At 39.9% G+C, this 12208-nt stretch overlaps 1 protein-coding gene across 2 annotated transcripts in view; it reads left to right on the top strand.

Moving 5' to 3' along the window:
* The window catches only part of ppie (peptidylprolyl isomerase E (cyclophilin E)), a 68193-nt gene that overhangs the window by 35488 nt on the left and 20497 nt on the right, over positions 1 to 12208 (top strand). For both annotated transcript variants that reach the window (XM_028819654.2, XM_028819655.2), the window contains exons 2-5: positions 5139 to 5237; positions 7175 to 7218; positions 7510 to 7536; positions 7657 to 7738. In XM_028819654.2, coding sequence (XP_028675487.2) covers positions 5139 to 5237; positions 7175 to 7218; positions 7510 to 7536; positions 7657 to 7738 — 252 coding nt within the window. The remainder of the gene's footprint in view (positions 1 to 5138; positions 5238 to 7174; positions 7219 to 7509; positions 7537 to 7656; positions 7739 to 12208) is intronic.

Below are 12208 nucleotides of genomic sequence, written 5' to 3'. Positions count from 1 at the left end.
TGTTGTTAACATGATGGCTTTGTGAATGGATCTTTTTCACTGTAGTTGAAATTTAGGTATGTGAATCTTTAAGCGTGTGTGTGTGTGCTATGTTATGGGAAGCAGGAAAGCTTTGTCCTTTTTCTTTTTAAATATGAAGTCTGGTGGCTGTCTAATTTGCCTCTGTACAATACTTAATACAAATAGCTCCAAAAGTGAATGAATAGAGGTATGCATTTATATGTGTAAACTTTATCACTGCAATTGTTGATCTTGTCACTGGACCATGTCAGTTTAAATGACTAAAATTTGCTGGGTAGGTCAAATAACACAACTGAGCACTGACTGTACAGCACAGTCGTGCTTACCCCTTTTTCTAGCCACAAAAAGTGTACTACCTGATGGAGTTGTATGAAGGGTTAACAGATATGGCGAGTTCAGCTGCGATCTTTTGTGCCATTTTTTTTTCTCTTTTCCATTCTGTTGTAGAATGTAAAACATGAGACATCAGACAGATCCAGAACACCCATGTTCCTTATTCCTCATCTCTGTATTATACTGTATGTATTTTGTGTCTGGATCAGCATTCATTGGCTGTCTTCCCATCCCATTTTATTTTATTGGGAGGAGTTGTGGATTAGTGATGTCCGACTATGCAGCTGGTCTTCACAGGAACGTATTGCTGACTGCCACCAACTCACTAAAATTCTGTAAATGAAGGCTGCAACTAACAGTTTCTGTAAATGTTATCTAATGTGATATGGCCTTAAGCTCACTGCTTCTTTAACAAAATGGTGAAAAAAGTAGTGAATATCCTTTTGAAATTAAATGCTTACTCCAGGTCATGCCACAACATCTTGGGTTGAGGTCTGGATTCTGACTGGTTTATTCCAGAACATGAATTGTCTTCAGTTTAAACAATGTTTCGGTCATTGTTCTTCAATTTCTGTTTAGCTTCAAGTGGGGGACCACTGTCCCACATTCTCCTGTAAAAGATTATTAACATAATTTTGAATTCATCTTCCACTTTATGAAAGGAAGCTGTCCAGGCCCCAAAACATCCCCAAACCATGGTTCACAGTTAGCTTATTCATTCCAGACATAACACTGCATATTTCCTTGTAAAAGTTTAGCTTTTGTCTTATCCATCCACAGAATGTCATCACAGAAGCATTGTCAAACATCCAAGTGGTCTTTTGCAAATTTGAGCAATGATTCTTATGAAGAGAAGTGGTTTCATCCATGGTGCCCTCCCATGAACACTATTCTTGATCATGTGTTTTTTTTTTTGTTTTTTGTACTGGTCCAATTTAAGAGGTTTTCTGTTTCTGGCTAGTGCTGAGCGGTATACCGGTTCATATACATTCATACATTCATTTTGTTGTGATGTGGATTTTTCTTATACCGCAACACCGGTTTAAATAGCCTAAACAATGTTGAGAACATGGCGCAGCAGGAAACTGTTTAAGGGGGGACCTTTTTCACTGCTGCACCGCTAAAACACAAATGCATCGGAGTACATGTGTTAGTGGAGGTATTGCATGGGGAAAATGGACAGAGAACATTCTGAAACTGAAGCTGTAGCAGACGATAAAGTTGAACATGATGACACAGAAGAACTTTTGCCGAAAAAAGGAGCCGTGTCTGTTGTCTGGAGATACTTTGGTTTTAAAAGGTCGAATGTGGACCATTATGTTCAAATGTGTGAATACTGTTTCTATACTAATGGATAATACTGCAAGCCAAGTTGTACTTGTTTGATTTTTTTTTCAATACAGTGTAATGTACCTGGGTACTGTGTAAAAGTGTGACGACATGTTTAATCTCAACATAAATGTCGAGAATAAATTCAAGTCGACATTTTGACTTTATTCTCATAATTTGTCATTAAAGTAGAACATCGTAAACTAAACTTCATCTTAAAATGAATATTTAATTTACTAGATTTTCTCAAACCCCGTCATAAGTTATGTAGCACATTAAATGCTTTGTGCACTAAGAGGCGCAGGCAGCAATCACCACACAGAATACATTAATTTCATGATATTCCTGCTCCCTGAACATTTAGAATGCTAAGATAAATACTTGATATTTTCATGATGAAATGTATTAAAGTATGTATTAATCATGTGGGACACGGTGGCATTGAGGATGCACTGCTGCGTCACCGCAAGGGGGTCCCAGGTGTTCCCTGCGTTGAATTTGCATGTTTTTCTGGTGGGTTTACTCGGCATGCTTAAGTTTTTTTCAAAGTCATGTAGGATGTCGGGTTTTGTTCTGCTATATTGACCCTGCTAGTGTATGTGCTCGTATTCACGCTGCAATGTGCTGGCGCCCCGTTCAGGATTTGCTTCTGCCTTGCACACAATCTTGCTGGGATGGGCGCAACCCTGAATGGATGGCATAATTAAACATGTATAACGAATATTTTTTTAAAGATCTGAACACTCTGTGGTCTAAGTTTATAACTAGGTTTAATTTCACAAAGACATTTATCGTGTGGTGATTGGTTACGTGGAGAAAGAAGAAGGAAAGATAGGAACTTTGAGTTTGGTACGTCAGACAAAGACAGCACGCATGCAATAAAGAAAGCCCGCTCAGATGAACATGCATTGAATTCTATGTTCGTGTCTCTGACCACCAGATCACAAACCCAATATTTACATAATATTTAAGTTAAACCTGTGCGATACCCATTCGTACATCCAGTTTTTTGGAGCCTCGTCACACCTGCCATAAAGTTCTCTACACTGATCATACACCTGGGGACTCCTTACTGCAAGGGAGCAGCACTAGCGTGCATGTTTAATACCTGCTTTAATGCATTTCATCATGAAAATTTATCTTAGCATTCTACATTTTCAGAGAACAGGGATATCATGAAGTGAATGTATTCTGTGTGGCGATCGCTGCCGGCACCTCCTCTTAGTGCAGAAGAAGTCAGTTTAAGAAGCGCGTAGCGATTAACAACTGGGTCAAGGAACACTTAACACAAAGCATTTAATGTGCTACATTAACTTCTAAAATCTAGTAAATTAAACATTGATTTTAGGATGAAGTTTAGTTTACGAAATTCTACTTTAATGACGAAATAAACTATGAGAATAAAGTGGAAATGTCGACTTTAATCTCACCATAGTGTTTTTTTTTCTTTTTTTCTTCACTGTGTCCGTATTTTTTTTTTCCTTCACCGTGGCCCTAATACGCTTCTGTAGGGCTATACCACAAATGGCATTATAAATGCAAGTTGCAGTTTTATTATTTATGTATATAGCTTAACTTGAAGCAAGGTCCATATTAATGCAGTTTGCCTTAATGATGGTTCAGTTGGTAAAGATGTCATCACCAAGTCGCACTTGTTTTATTTTATTTTAATTTGGTGAATACTGTGTAATGCACCTGGGCTTGAAGTCTTGGAAGTAATAGTATTATTACTGGAAGTTGCACTATTATTTATTGTGTTGTTATTATTTATTAGTTTAAATATTATGCAGTTTAATGATGGTAAAGTTGTTTAAAAAGTCGCTTTAACGTGTCACTGGACAGAGATTGTTAACATTAACAAAGTGTATTTGATTTACAAAAAATATTTACTATTTATTCCTTTTCTAAGACATGTTCAGTGTTTTGACAAGCACCTCTGGATATTTTACTAAGTCTAAATGTCTCTTTGGATGGTTGAAAATATGTTGTCAGAATTTTAGTTTAAGTTGTTTGCAAAGTTTGTTCAATAAAAAGGCTCTACATTTTGACTGCATCTGTCATGCAATGTGATACCTTCTCCATTAGTGCCACCCCCCTTGAAAACTATCACTTTATGGGGCCATGCAAACCTGTATTAATACTTGTGTGCACATTAAAATGTTTTTTTGTACGATGTACAATTCTCATGACAGTGGAATAAGTTATTCTTAGCCAGTAATTGCAGTGGAAAATGTGGTTAACATCCACTCATGCATGGCCCAGCGTACCGCCCAGCACTATTTCTGGCCTTTGCTGTTAAACTAGGATTCTTTTCCCCTTTGACATTACACACTGGGCTGTTGCCATGATCTTTGTTGGATGCCCACTCAGAGAGAGAATAACAACACTAGGGCAGTCTAACAGGATTGATTAAACCCACAGCCTTTAGAAATGCATTCCTAGCCTTTTCCAGCTTTATGCATCTGTGGAATTCTCTACTAAGGCCCTCTGATATTTCTTTTGCATCTTTTGTACACATGATGTAGTATTTCAGGACAAGAACACATCTAGTCAGTTACCAAGCTTTGTGCTTCTTTTATATATGGGCAGAGCACCTCCAGTCCATACCTTTTATCGAGGTTTTCCCATCCCAGGCTGTAAATGTTTAAATGATTTATTTGATATTACCAAGAAGAAGTACTATTGTTGTTATGTATTAGTTTAAGTAGATTGTATTTGTGTATTATTGTGACTCTGCTGATAAGACCACATTATTAAATGGTTCAAAGTTTTCCTTGCACCAATACTTTTTTATATTTATTTGTTCTTGTTCTTAAAGCAACTCTTTACTGTGTATGTAGTGCCAGTATGAATGGACTTGGCTCTGTTACAGCAGTAGCATGGTGCTGACAAGTCAATTGTAAAGCTAGCTGAATTCAGTGGGTTTGAGAATATTATGGTAAAAGGTTGCTTCTGGAAGACCACAAGACAAACCAATCAAATTCAGAGAGTCACCTGTGAATTATTTTTCCTTAAACATTTACATATTAATTTGTCCACAGAGAAAAACTGAAAAAAATATTTAATGCCTAAATAGATATTCAAGTGAATATAGTTTATAGAATTTTTAGCTTGAATTGATAAGGCATTTTCTTACCTTTTTTTTTCTTTTATGTTTTCAGGTGATTGTTAAAAAAATACCTGTTCCTCAATTACTTTGTTCTCAATTACTGTAGAGGAATTTGGGTATTCAAATACATATGTCCCAATTACTACAGTAAAATACTAAGAACTCCAAAAGGGTTAACAATTTTATAGCCACTACTATTTAATACATATATGTGCAGTGCAGCCCATTCCTGCTAGGGCATAATCAATCTCCCATTGACCCAAAGAGATGAATTTGAAACAGGAAATGATTGAAAATGGTTTATGTTGAAGACAGTATGAGTAACTATGTTTAATTTTATACCCAGGTGGGTTAGCAGAGGAAGTGGATGAGAAGGTGCTTCATGCAGCCTTTATTCCATTTGGTGATATTGTGGATATTCAGATACCCCTGGATTATGAGACAGGTAATTTTTAAAGATTGAACGCTCCACATCAACCTATAGTACAATTGAAATTTAAGTTGCCAATGCACAGAAAATTCAGCAATAACATTAAAATAACGAAATCAAGGTTTCAATGAATTAGTTCCTCCTGTCCAAAGTGCTCTCCTGTGTTAAGTTTTGATCCTAACTCCAACTGTAAAAATGTAAGAATTGGACATTGGGTTCATCATCTGTCACTTTTTATTCACACAGGTATTTTTGGTGTATGTATTCTACACTTTCACTATTGGTTAATTTTTTAGACCACATGCAACATGTTTGGCTTTTTTTTGTTCGTTGTGCATTTATGAACAAGCTTTATTGTATTGTATGTGACCATTTGTCACGTGGTACAAATAGCATGTATATGGTTATGCCAAAAACTAATTCCTACTATGCAGTACTTCCCTGTCTGCTTTAAAGTAACACAAACTAAATTGATGCCTGAATTGGAAATGAAAAATAGGTGTGCCAGTTTTATGAATGCCATGGTGAAATATTAACATCCATCCATCCATTTTCCAACCCGCTGAATCCGAACACAGGGTCACGGGGGTCTGCTGGAGCCAATCCCAGCCAACACAGGGCACAAGGCAGGAACCAATCCCAGGCAGGGTGCCAACCCACCGCAGGACACACACAAACACACCCACACACCAAGCACACACTAGGGCCAATTTAGAATCGCCAATCCACCTAACCTGCATGTCTTTAGACTGTGGGAGGAAACCGGAGCGCCCGGAGGAAACCCATGCAGACACGGGGAGAACATGCAAACTCCACGCAGGGAGGACCCGGGAAGCGAGAAATATTAACATCTAAATCTTTAAACATCTCTTCATAAAACCTTCCTTCAGTTAATCCCTAAAGTGTGTATGCTAATGTTTTCTAGGATTGTTTATCATCCCATTTGAACATACAAAATAGAACCTCTTGTTAAATATCTCTATTTAAAAGCTTCTTCTATCAACCTGTATTTTCAGGCACCATGCTGTTCTAGGTGGATCTTCTGCTTTCAGTGCCAAATTTATTGCTGTGTGTACATATTACAATGAAACTAGTAGATGCATGTCCCTGTCATAATGTTGGCAGTAATACAGTATAGGCTACAGGAAAACATAAAAAGATTATGTATGTTAACAGCATATATTGACTGCAGCATATATAATCGTTATATGCAATATATGCAAGTGTTGTATTTGTAAATAAATATAAGTGGCTGTTTAATAACTTTACAGCGGTTATTCATGTGAATGCCAAGGGTCTTGTTATAAAATAAGATGGAAGAGGGAGAAACTTTACTGTGCAACATGACTGAGGTATTTGTTTGCCTTTCTTAAAGCACCATGTGATACATATGTTCTGGACAGAAGGAAACTGTGTGCTGGTAATATTTTTTTTCTGGCTAAAGTACCATTAGTACTCACAACAGTAGCTCCAGAGAGAGTTTTTACCCACATGTTGTAAGTTTATTCATTAGCTGCTAAAACAGACATGGTGTTCTTGTATATTTATTTTGTATACAGTATATGCTGCAGTCACTGTATGGTGTTGCATTCATTGTGCCATTTTTTTGATACCACAACCATAAAGCAGCCTGAAAAAATGTTAAATTCAAAACCAGCATAAAAATTAGTGTGGGGCAAGATGTTTGTAAAACAATTAAAATCATACGCTTCAGTATAAGATTTCTACGAAATGAGTAATGAAAACCTATCTCCTGATGTACGTACAAGCTGTTCTGTGTTGTGACTTCTGTATAGATAGGTTATGTTATTTTTTTAGTCTTTTTGATTTACTATTAATGTTTTTAGCAATTATATAATTATTGTTTGAGCACAGGCACAAAAGACAGAAATACTAATACTATAAATTAAATCTGTTCAGTTATGTTATTTTGTTTACTTTTTCTTGAGCAGAAAAGCATCGTGGATTTGCGTTTATTGAGTTTGAAATGGCAGAGGTAAGCAAGTGTGGTTTTTCATTTTGAAATTCTATATAATAAACAGTGCAATTTTCACATTTGACAGAATACACATAGCACAGGTGTAGAACTCTGCTAAATGCTTAAGGTAGGTTAGATGATCCTGCTGTTTTAGGGAACTGAACCTGTTCCACTAATACACTAATCCTGTAGTTGGGGATGGGATGTGAGATAAGATAGAATTTATTTTATTAATTCTGTGTCACTTTAGTAACTCTATAAACCTCTAATTTATATCTGATTTCATATTTTTCTTTGTTGGTTACCAAGGATGCAGCAGCTGCTATTGATAACATGGTAAGTAGGTAACAGATGTATTAGATATAAGCATATCAATATATTTACAACTGGAATATTTAAACATTATATTGTTTAGTAAGTAAGTACTATTAAGTTAAATCTCCTTACTTTTCACAGAATGAGTCAGAGCTGTTTGGTCGCACAATCCGTGTGAATGTTGCCAAGCCTATGAAGATCAAAGAGGGTTCATCAAGACCAGGTTAGTATATGTATAAAAGTAGACCTTAATCTATGGTAAATTACTCAGCCTGGAGGTAGACTGACAGATTATCTATTTAAGTGTTCATCTGTTTATTCCCATAAATGTTATTTTAGAGCATTATGTCAATTATTGGAACATTTATGCAGTCTTTTAAAAATAGTTCTCTGTTCAGCATACTTTCTGAATATTTTGTTTTAATTTTATTTGAAGAAAATAGCATTCCATGCAATCAAGTCAAACTTGTACAACAAGTGACTTCATAGTCAAACTAGACAAAGAAAAATACATCCGAAAGTTTAAAAAAAAAAAAAAAAAAAAGCAGCTTTGAAAACAGACAAAACCTAATTACATTCAACCCCCACATGAGAGAGAGAGAGAGAGGGGAGCCAATGGCAAAAATAAATAAAAAAAAAAACACTTTAAAAATAAATAAATAAAAAGAAGTAAGAATGACCCTGTTCCCTGATATACAGTAAGGGAAATAAGTATTGAATAAGTCAACATTTTTTTAAGTAAATTTATTTCCAGTAAGGCTGTTCACAAGGCTGTTCACAAGGCTGTAAACATGGCGCCCTCTGTAGCAGACGTGTTTGCCCGCTCCACTCCATGCCGTGTTTTGTTTTGTTTTTTTGTTTTTCACCTTCTATACAGTGCACAAATGCTTTGCACTACTATCATACAGCAGACAGGCATTGCTGGAATTCATTGTTCGCTCCCACAGCCAACACCACAGTCACACCCAGGAAGGCCCTGTAGCACTGAGCTCAAGTGACCAAGCTGACCCTAGGAGAGTGCTCCGGTGATGGTGACACAAGAGGGGAGGGCTCCATCCTAGGCTGAAAGCCTGCGCTAGCCGACCACTGCTACCCAGCCTCTTGCTAGCCAACGTGCGATCTCTGGAAAACAAGCTGTATGAGCTAAGATCCAGGATTACCGCGCAGCAGGAAATAAGAAAGTGCCGCTCTCTAATTTTCAGCGAGACCTGGCTTTCGGACAAAGTCCCAGAATGCGCCGTTCGGCTACAAACTCACTCAGTGCACCGAGGAGACCGTACTGCAGCCTCTGGTAAGGCTAAAGGGGGAGGTATGTATGTGTGTGTGTTTATTAACAACTCGTTGTGTGAAGACATACGGACTGTTTATAGATACATAGATACTTTATTAATCCCAAGGGGAAATTCACATACTCCAGCAGCAGCATACTGATACAAAAAACAATATTAAATTAAAGATTGATAATAATCCAGGTAAAAACAGGCAATAACTATGTATAATGTTAATGTTTACCTTCCCCGGGTGGAATTGAAGAGTCGCATAGTTTGGGGGAGGAACGATCTTCTCAGTCTGTCAGTGGAGCAGGACAGTGACAGTAGTCTGTCGCTGAAGCTGCTCTTCTGTCTGGAGATGACACTGTTTAGTGGATGCAGTGGATTCTCCATAATTGATAGGAGCCTGCTTAGCGCCCGTCGCTCTGCCACAGATGTCAAACTGTCCAGCTCCATGCCAACAATAGAGCCTGCCTTCCTCACCAGTTTGTCTAGGCATGAGGCATCTTTCTTCTTAATGCTGCCTCCCCAGCACACCATCGCATAGAAGAGGGCGCTCGCCACAACCGTCTGATAGAACATCTGCAGCATCTCATTGCAGATGTTGAAGGACGCCAGCCTTCTAAGGAAGTATAACCAGCTCTGTCCTTTCTTACATAGAGCATCAGTATTGGCAGTCCAGTCTAATTTATCATCCAGCAGCACTCCCAGGTATTTATAGGTCTGCACCATCTGCACACAGTCACCTCTGATGATCACGGGGTCCATGAGGGGTCTGGGCCTCCTAAAATCCACCACCAGCTCCTTGGTTTTGCTGGTGTTCAGGTGTAGGTGGTTTGAGTTGCACCATTTAACAAAGTCATTGATTAGGTCCCTATAGTCCTCCTCCTGCCCACTCCTGATGCAGCCCACGATAGCAGTGTCGTCAGCGAACTTTTGCACGTGGCAGGACTCCGAGTTGTATTGGAAGTCCAACGTATATAGGCTGATCAGGACCGGAGAAAGTACAGTTCCGTGTGGCGCTCCTGTGTTGCTGACCACAATGTCAGACGTGCAGTTCCCAAGACGCACATACTGAGGTCTATCTTTAAGATAGTCCACGATCCATGCCACCAGGTATGAATCTACTCTCATCTCTGTCAGCTTGTCCCAAAGGAGCAGAGGTTGGATTGTGTTGAAAGAGCTAGAGAAGTCAAGAAACATAATTCTTACAGCACCACTGCCTCTGTCCAAGTGGGAGAGGGATAAGTGTAGCATATAGATGATGGCATCTTCCGCTCCCACCTTCTCCTGATATGCAAACTGCAGAGGGTCGAGGGCGTGTTGAACCTGTGGCCTCAGGTGGTGAAGCAGCAGCCTCTCCATGGTCTTCATCACATGTGATGTCAGAGCAGCAGGCTGGAAGATATTCAGCTCACTAGGACGTGATACCTTTGGGACTGGGGTGATGCAAGATGTTTTCCAAAGCCTCGGGACTCTCCCCTGTTCCAGGCTCAGGTTGAAGATGCGTTGTAGAGGACCCCCCAGCTCTGATGCACAGACCTTCAGCAGTCATGGCGATACTCCATCTGGACCCGCTGCTTTGCTGGCATGAAGTCTCTTCAGCTCTCTGCTCACCTGCGCTGTCGTAATTATGGATGGGGATGTCTCTGTTATGCTGTGTGGATGTGTGGAGGGTGCAGTACTCCGAGGTGAGAGTGGGTTAGGGTGGACAAACCTGTTAAAGAAGTTGTTCATTTGGTTTGCTCTCTTCACGTCTCTCCCGATGGTGGTACCCCGCTTCGAGCTGCAGCCAGTGATGATCTTTATCCCATCCCACACTTCCTTCATGCTGTTGTTCTGCAACTTCTGCTCCAGCTTTCTCCTGTACTGCTCCTTCGCCGCCCTGAGCTGGACTCGGAGTTCCTTCTGCACGCGCTTGAGCTCATGCTGATCACCGCCTTTAAAAGTCCTTTTTTTCTGGTTCAAAAGTCCCTTGATGTCACTTGTAATCCATGGCTTGTTGTTAGGATAGCAGCATACAGTTCTTACTGGAACTACAATGTCCATACAGAAGTTGATGTAGTCAGTAGTGCAGTCAACAACTTCCTCAATGTTCTCACTATGTGATCCCTGCAGGATATCCCAGTCTGTAGTTTCAAAGCATTCTCTCAGAGCCTTCTCTGCCTCCGGGGACCACTTCCTGAATGAGCGTGTGGTTGTAGGTAGGACCCTCACTCTTGGTTTGTAGTGAGGCTGAAGCAGAACCAGGATATGATCTGCTTTCCCAATCGCAGGCAGTGGGGTGGCGCTGTATGCGTCTTTAACGTTTGCATACAGTAAAATCAATAGTCTTATTTCCCCGGGTGTTACAGTCCACATACTGGGAGAAGGCAGGTAATGTTTTGTCCAGTGTCACATGGTTAAAAGTCTCCAGCGATTAGCACAAGCGCCTCAGGGTGCTGCGTTTGTAACTTAGCAACAGCAGAATGGATGATGTCACTCGCTGCCTCCACGTCTGCCCGAGGAGGAATGTACACGATAACAAAAATGACATGTTCAAACTCTCTGGGCAAGTAATAGGGACGCAAACTTACAGCCAACAGTTCGATGTCCCTGCAGCAAGTGGAGACTTTGACGGTAACATGTCCAGAGTTACACCACCATGTATTAACACAGAGAGCGAGTCCTCCTCCTTTGTGCTTCCCGCAGGTACTTGCATCTCTGTCCGCTCAAACTGTGCTAAACCCGGGTAGCTCCACCTTATCATCTGGGAGTTAGCCACGTTTCGCAAAAGCACAACAAACTGCATTCTCTGTAGGTTCTGACATTTTTCCCAAGCAGCCAGTTCGTCGATCTTATTTGAGATTGAGTTCACATTTCCTAGAATCACAGAAGGCTTAAAACGCCACTTTCTCGCAAAGCTGCTTCATTTTTAGCTTAGTGCCGGCTCTGCTGCCATGATACCGCCTTCTTACCTCATCAGGTAAATAGGGAACCACACCAGCACTGGCATTTGTTCTCAGCGCTCGAAGTTGAGTACTTGAATAGACGAGTCTCGGCGTGTAAAAATCCATGCCGACGTTGTAAAAATTAAGTGTGTCCAGGGAACAAATCCACATAAAATCCACATAAAATAAAGTTATAGGAGTGATCAATAAAAAAGAGAAAAATAAAGTCATACACGGAGCTGCTAAAAAGGCTGCCACTCTCGGCGGCGCCTGAGTCATAACTTCAGAGTATGTTATATATATACTAGGGGGCTCCGCCCCCTGCTCGCTTCGCTCACCAACCCCTGGCATTGGGGCATGACAAAGAGTGAGATGTATGAATTAGATATAGAATAGTGTGCAGGTGTGGATGATGCATATAGAAAGCAAAAAATACAGTGTTTGGCACAGAGTAATGGTTTATTGGAATATTTCTTTGTACACAACATTAGT

The sequence above is a fragment of the Erpetoichthys calabaricus genome, chromosome 14, assembly GCF_900747795.2.
Source record: "Erpetoichthys calabaricus chromosome 14, fErpCal1.3, whole genome shotgun sequence".
NCBI lineage: Eukaryota > Metazoa > Chordata > Cladistia > Polypteriformes > Polypteridae > Erpetoichthys > Erpetoichthys calabaricus.
The sequence above is the reverse complement of the archived record's forward strand: the minus strand, read 5'-3'. Positions and strand labels throughout refer to the sequence as shown.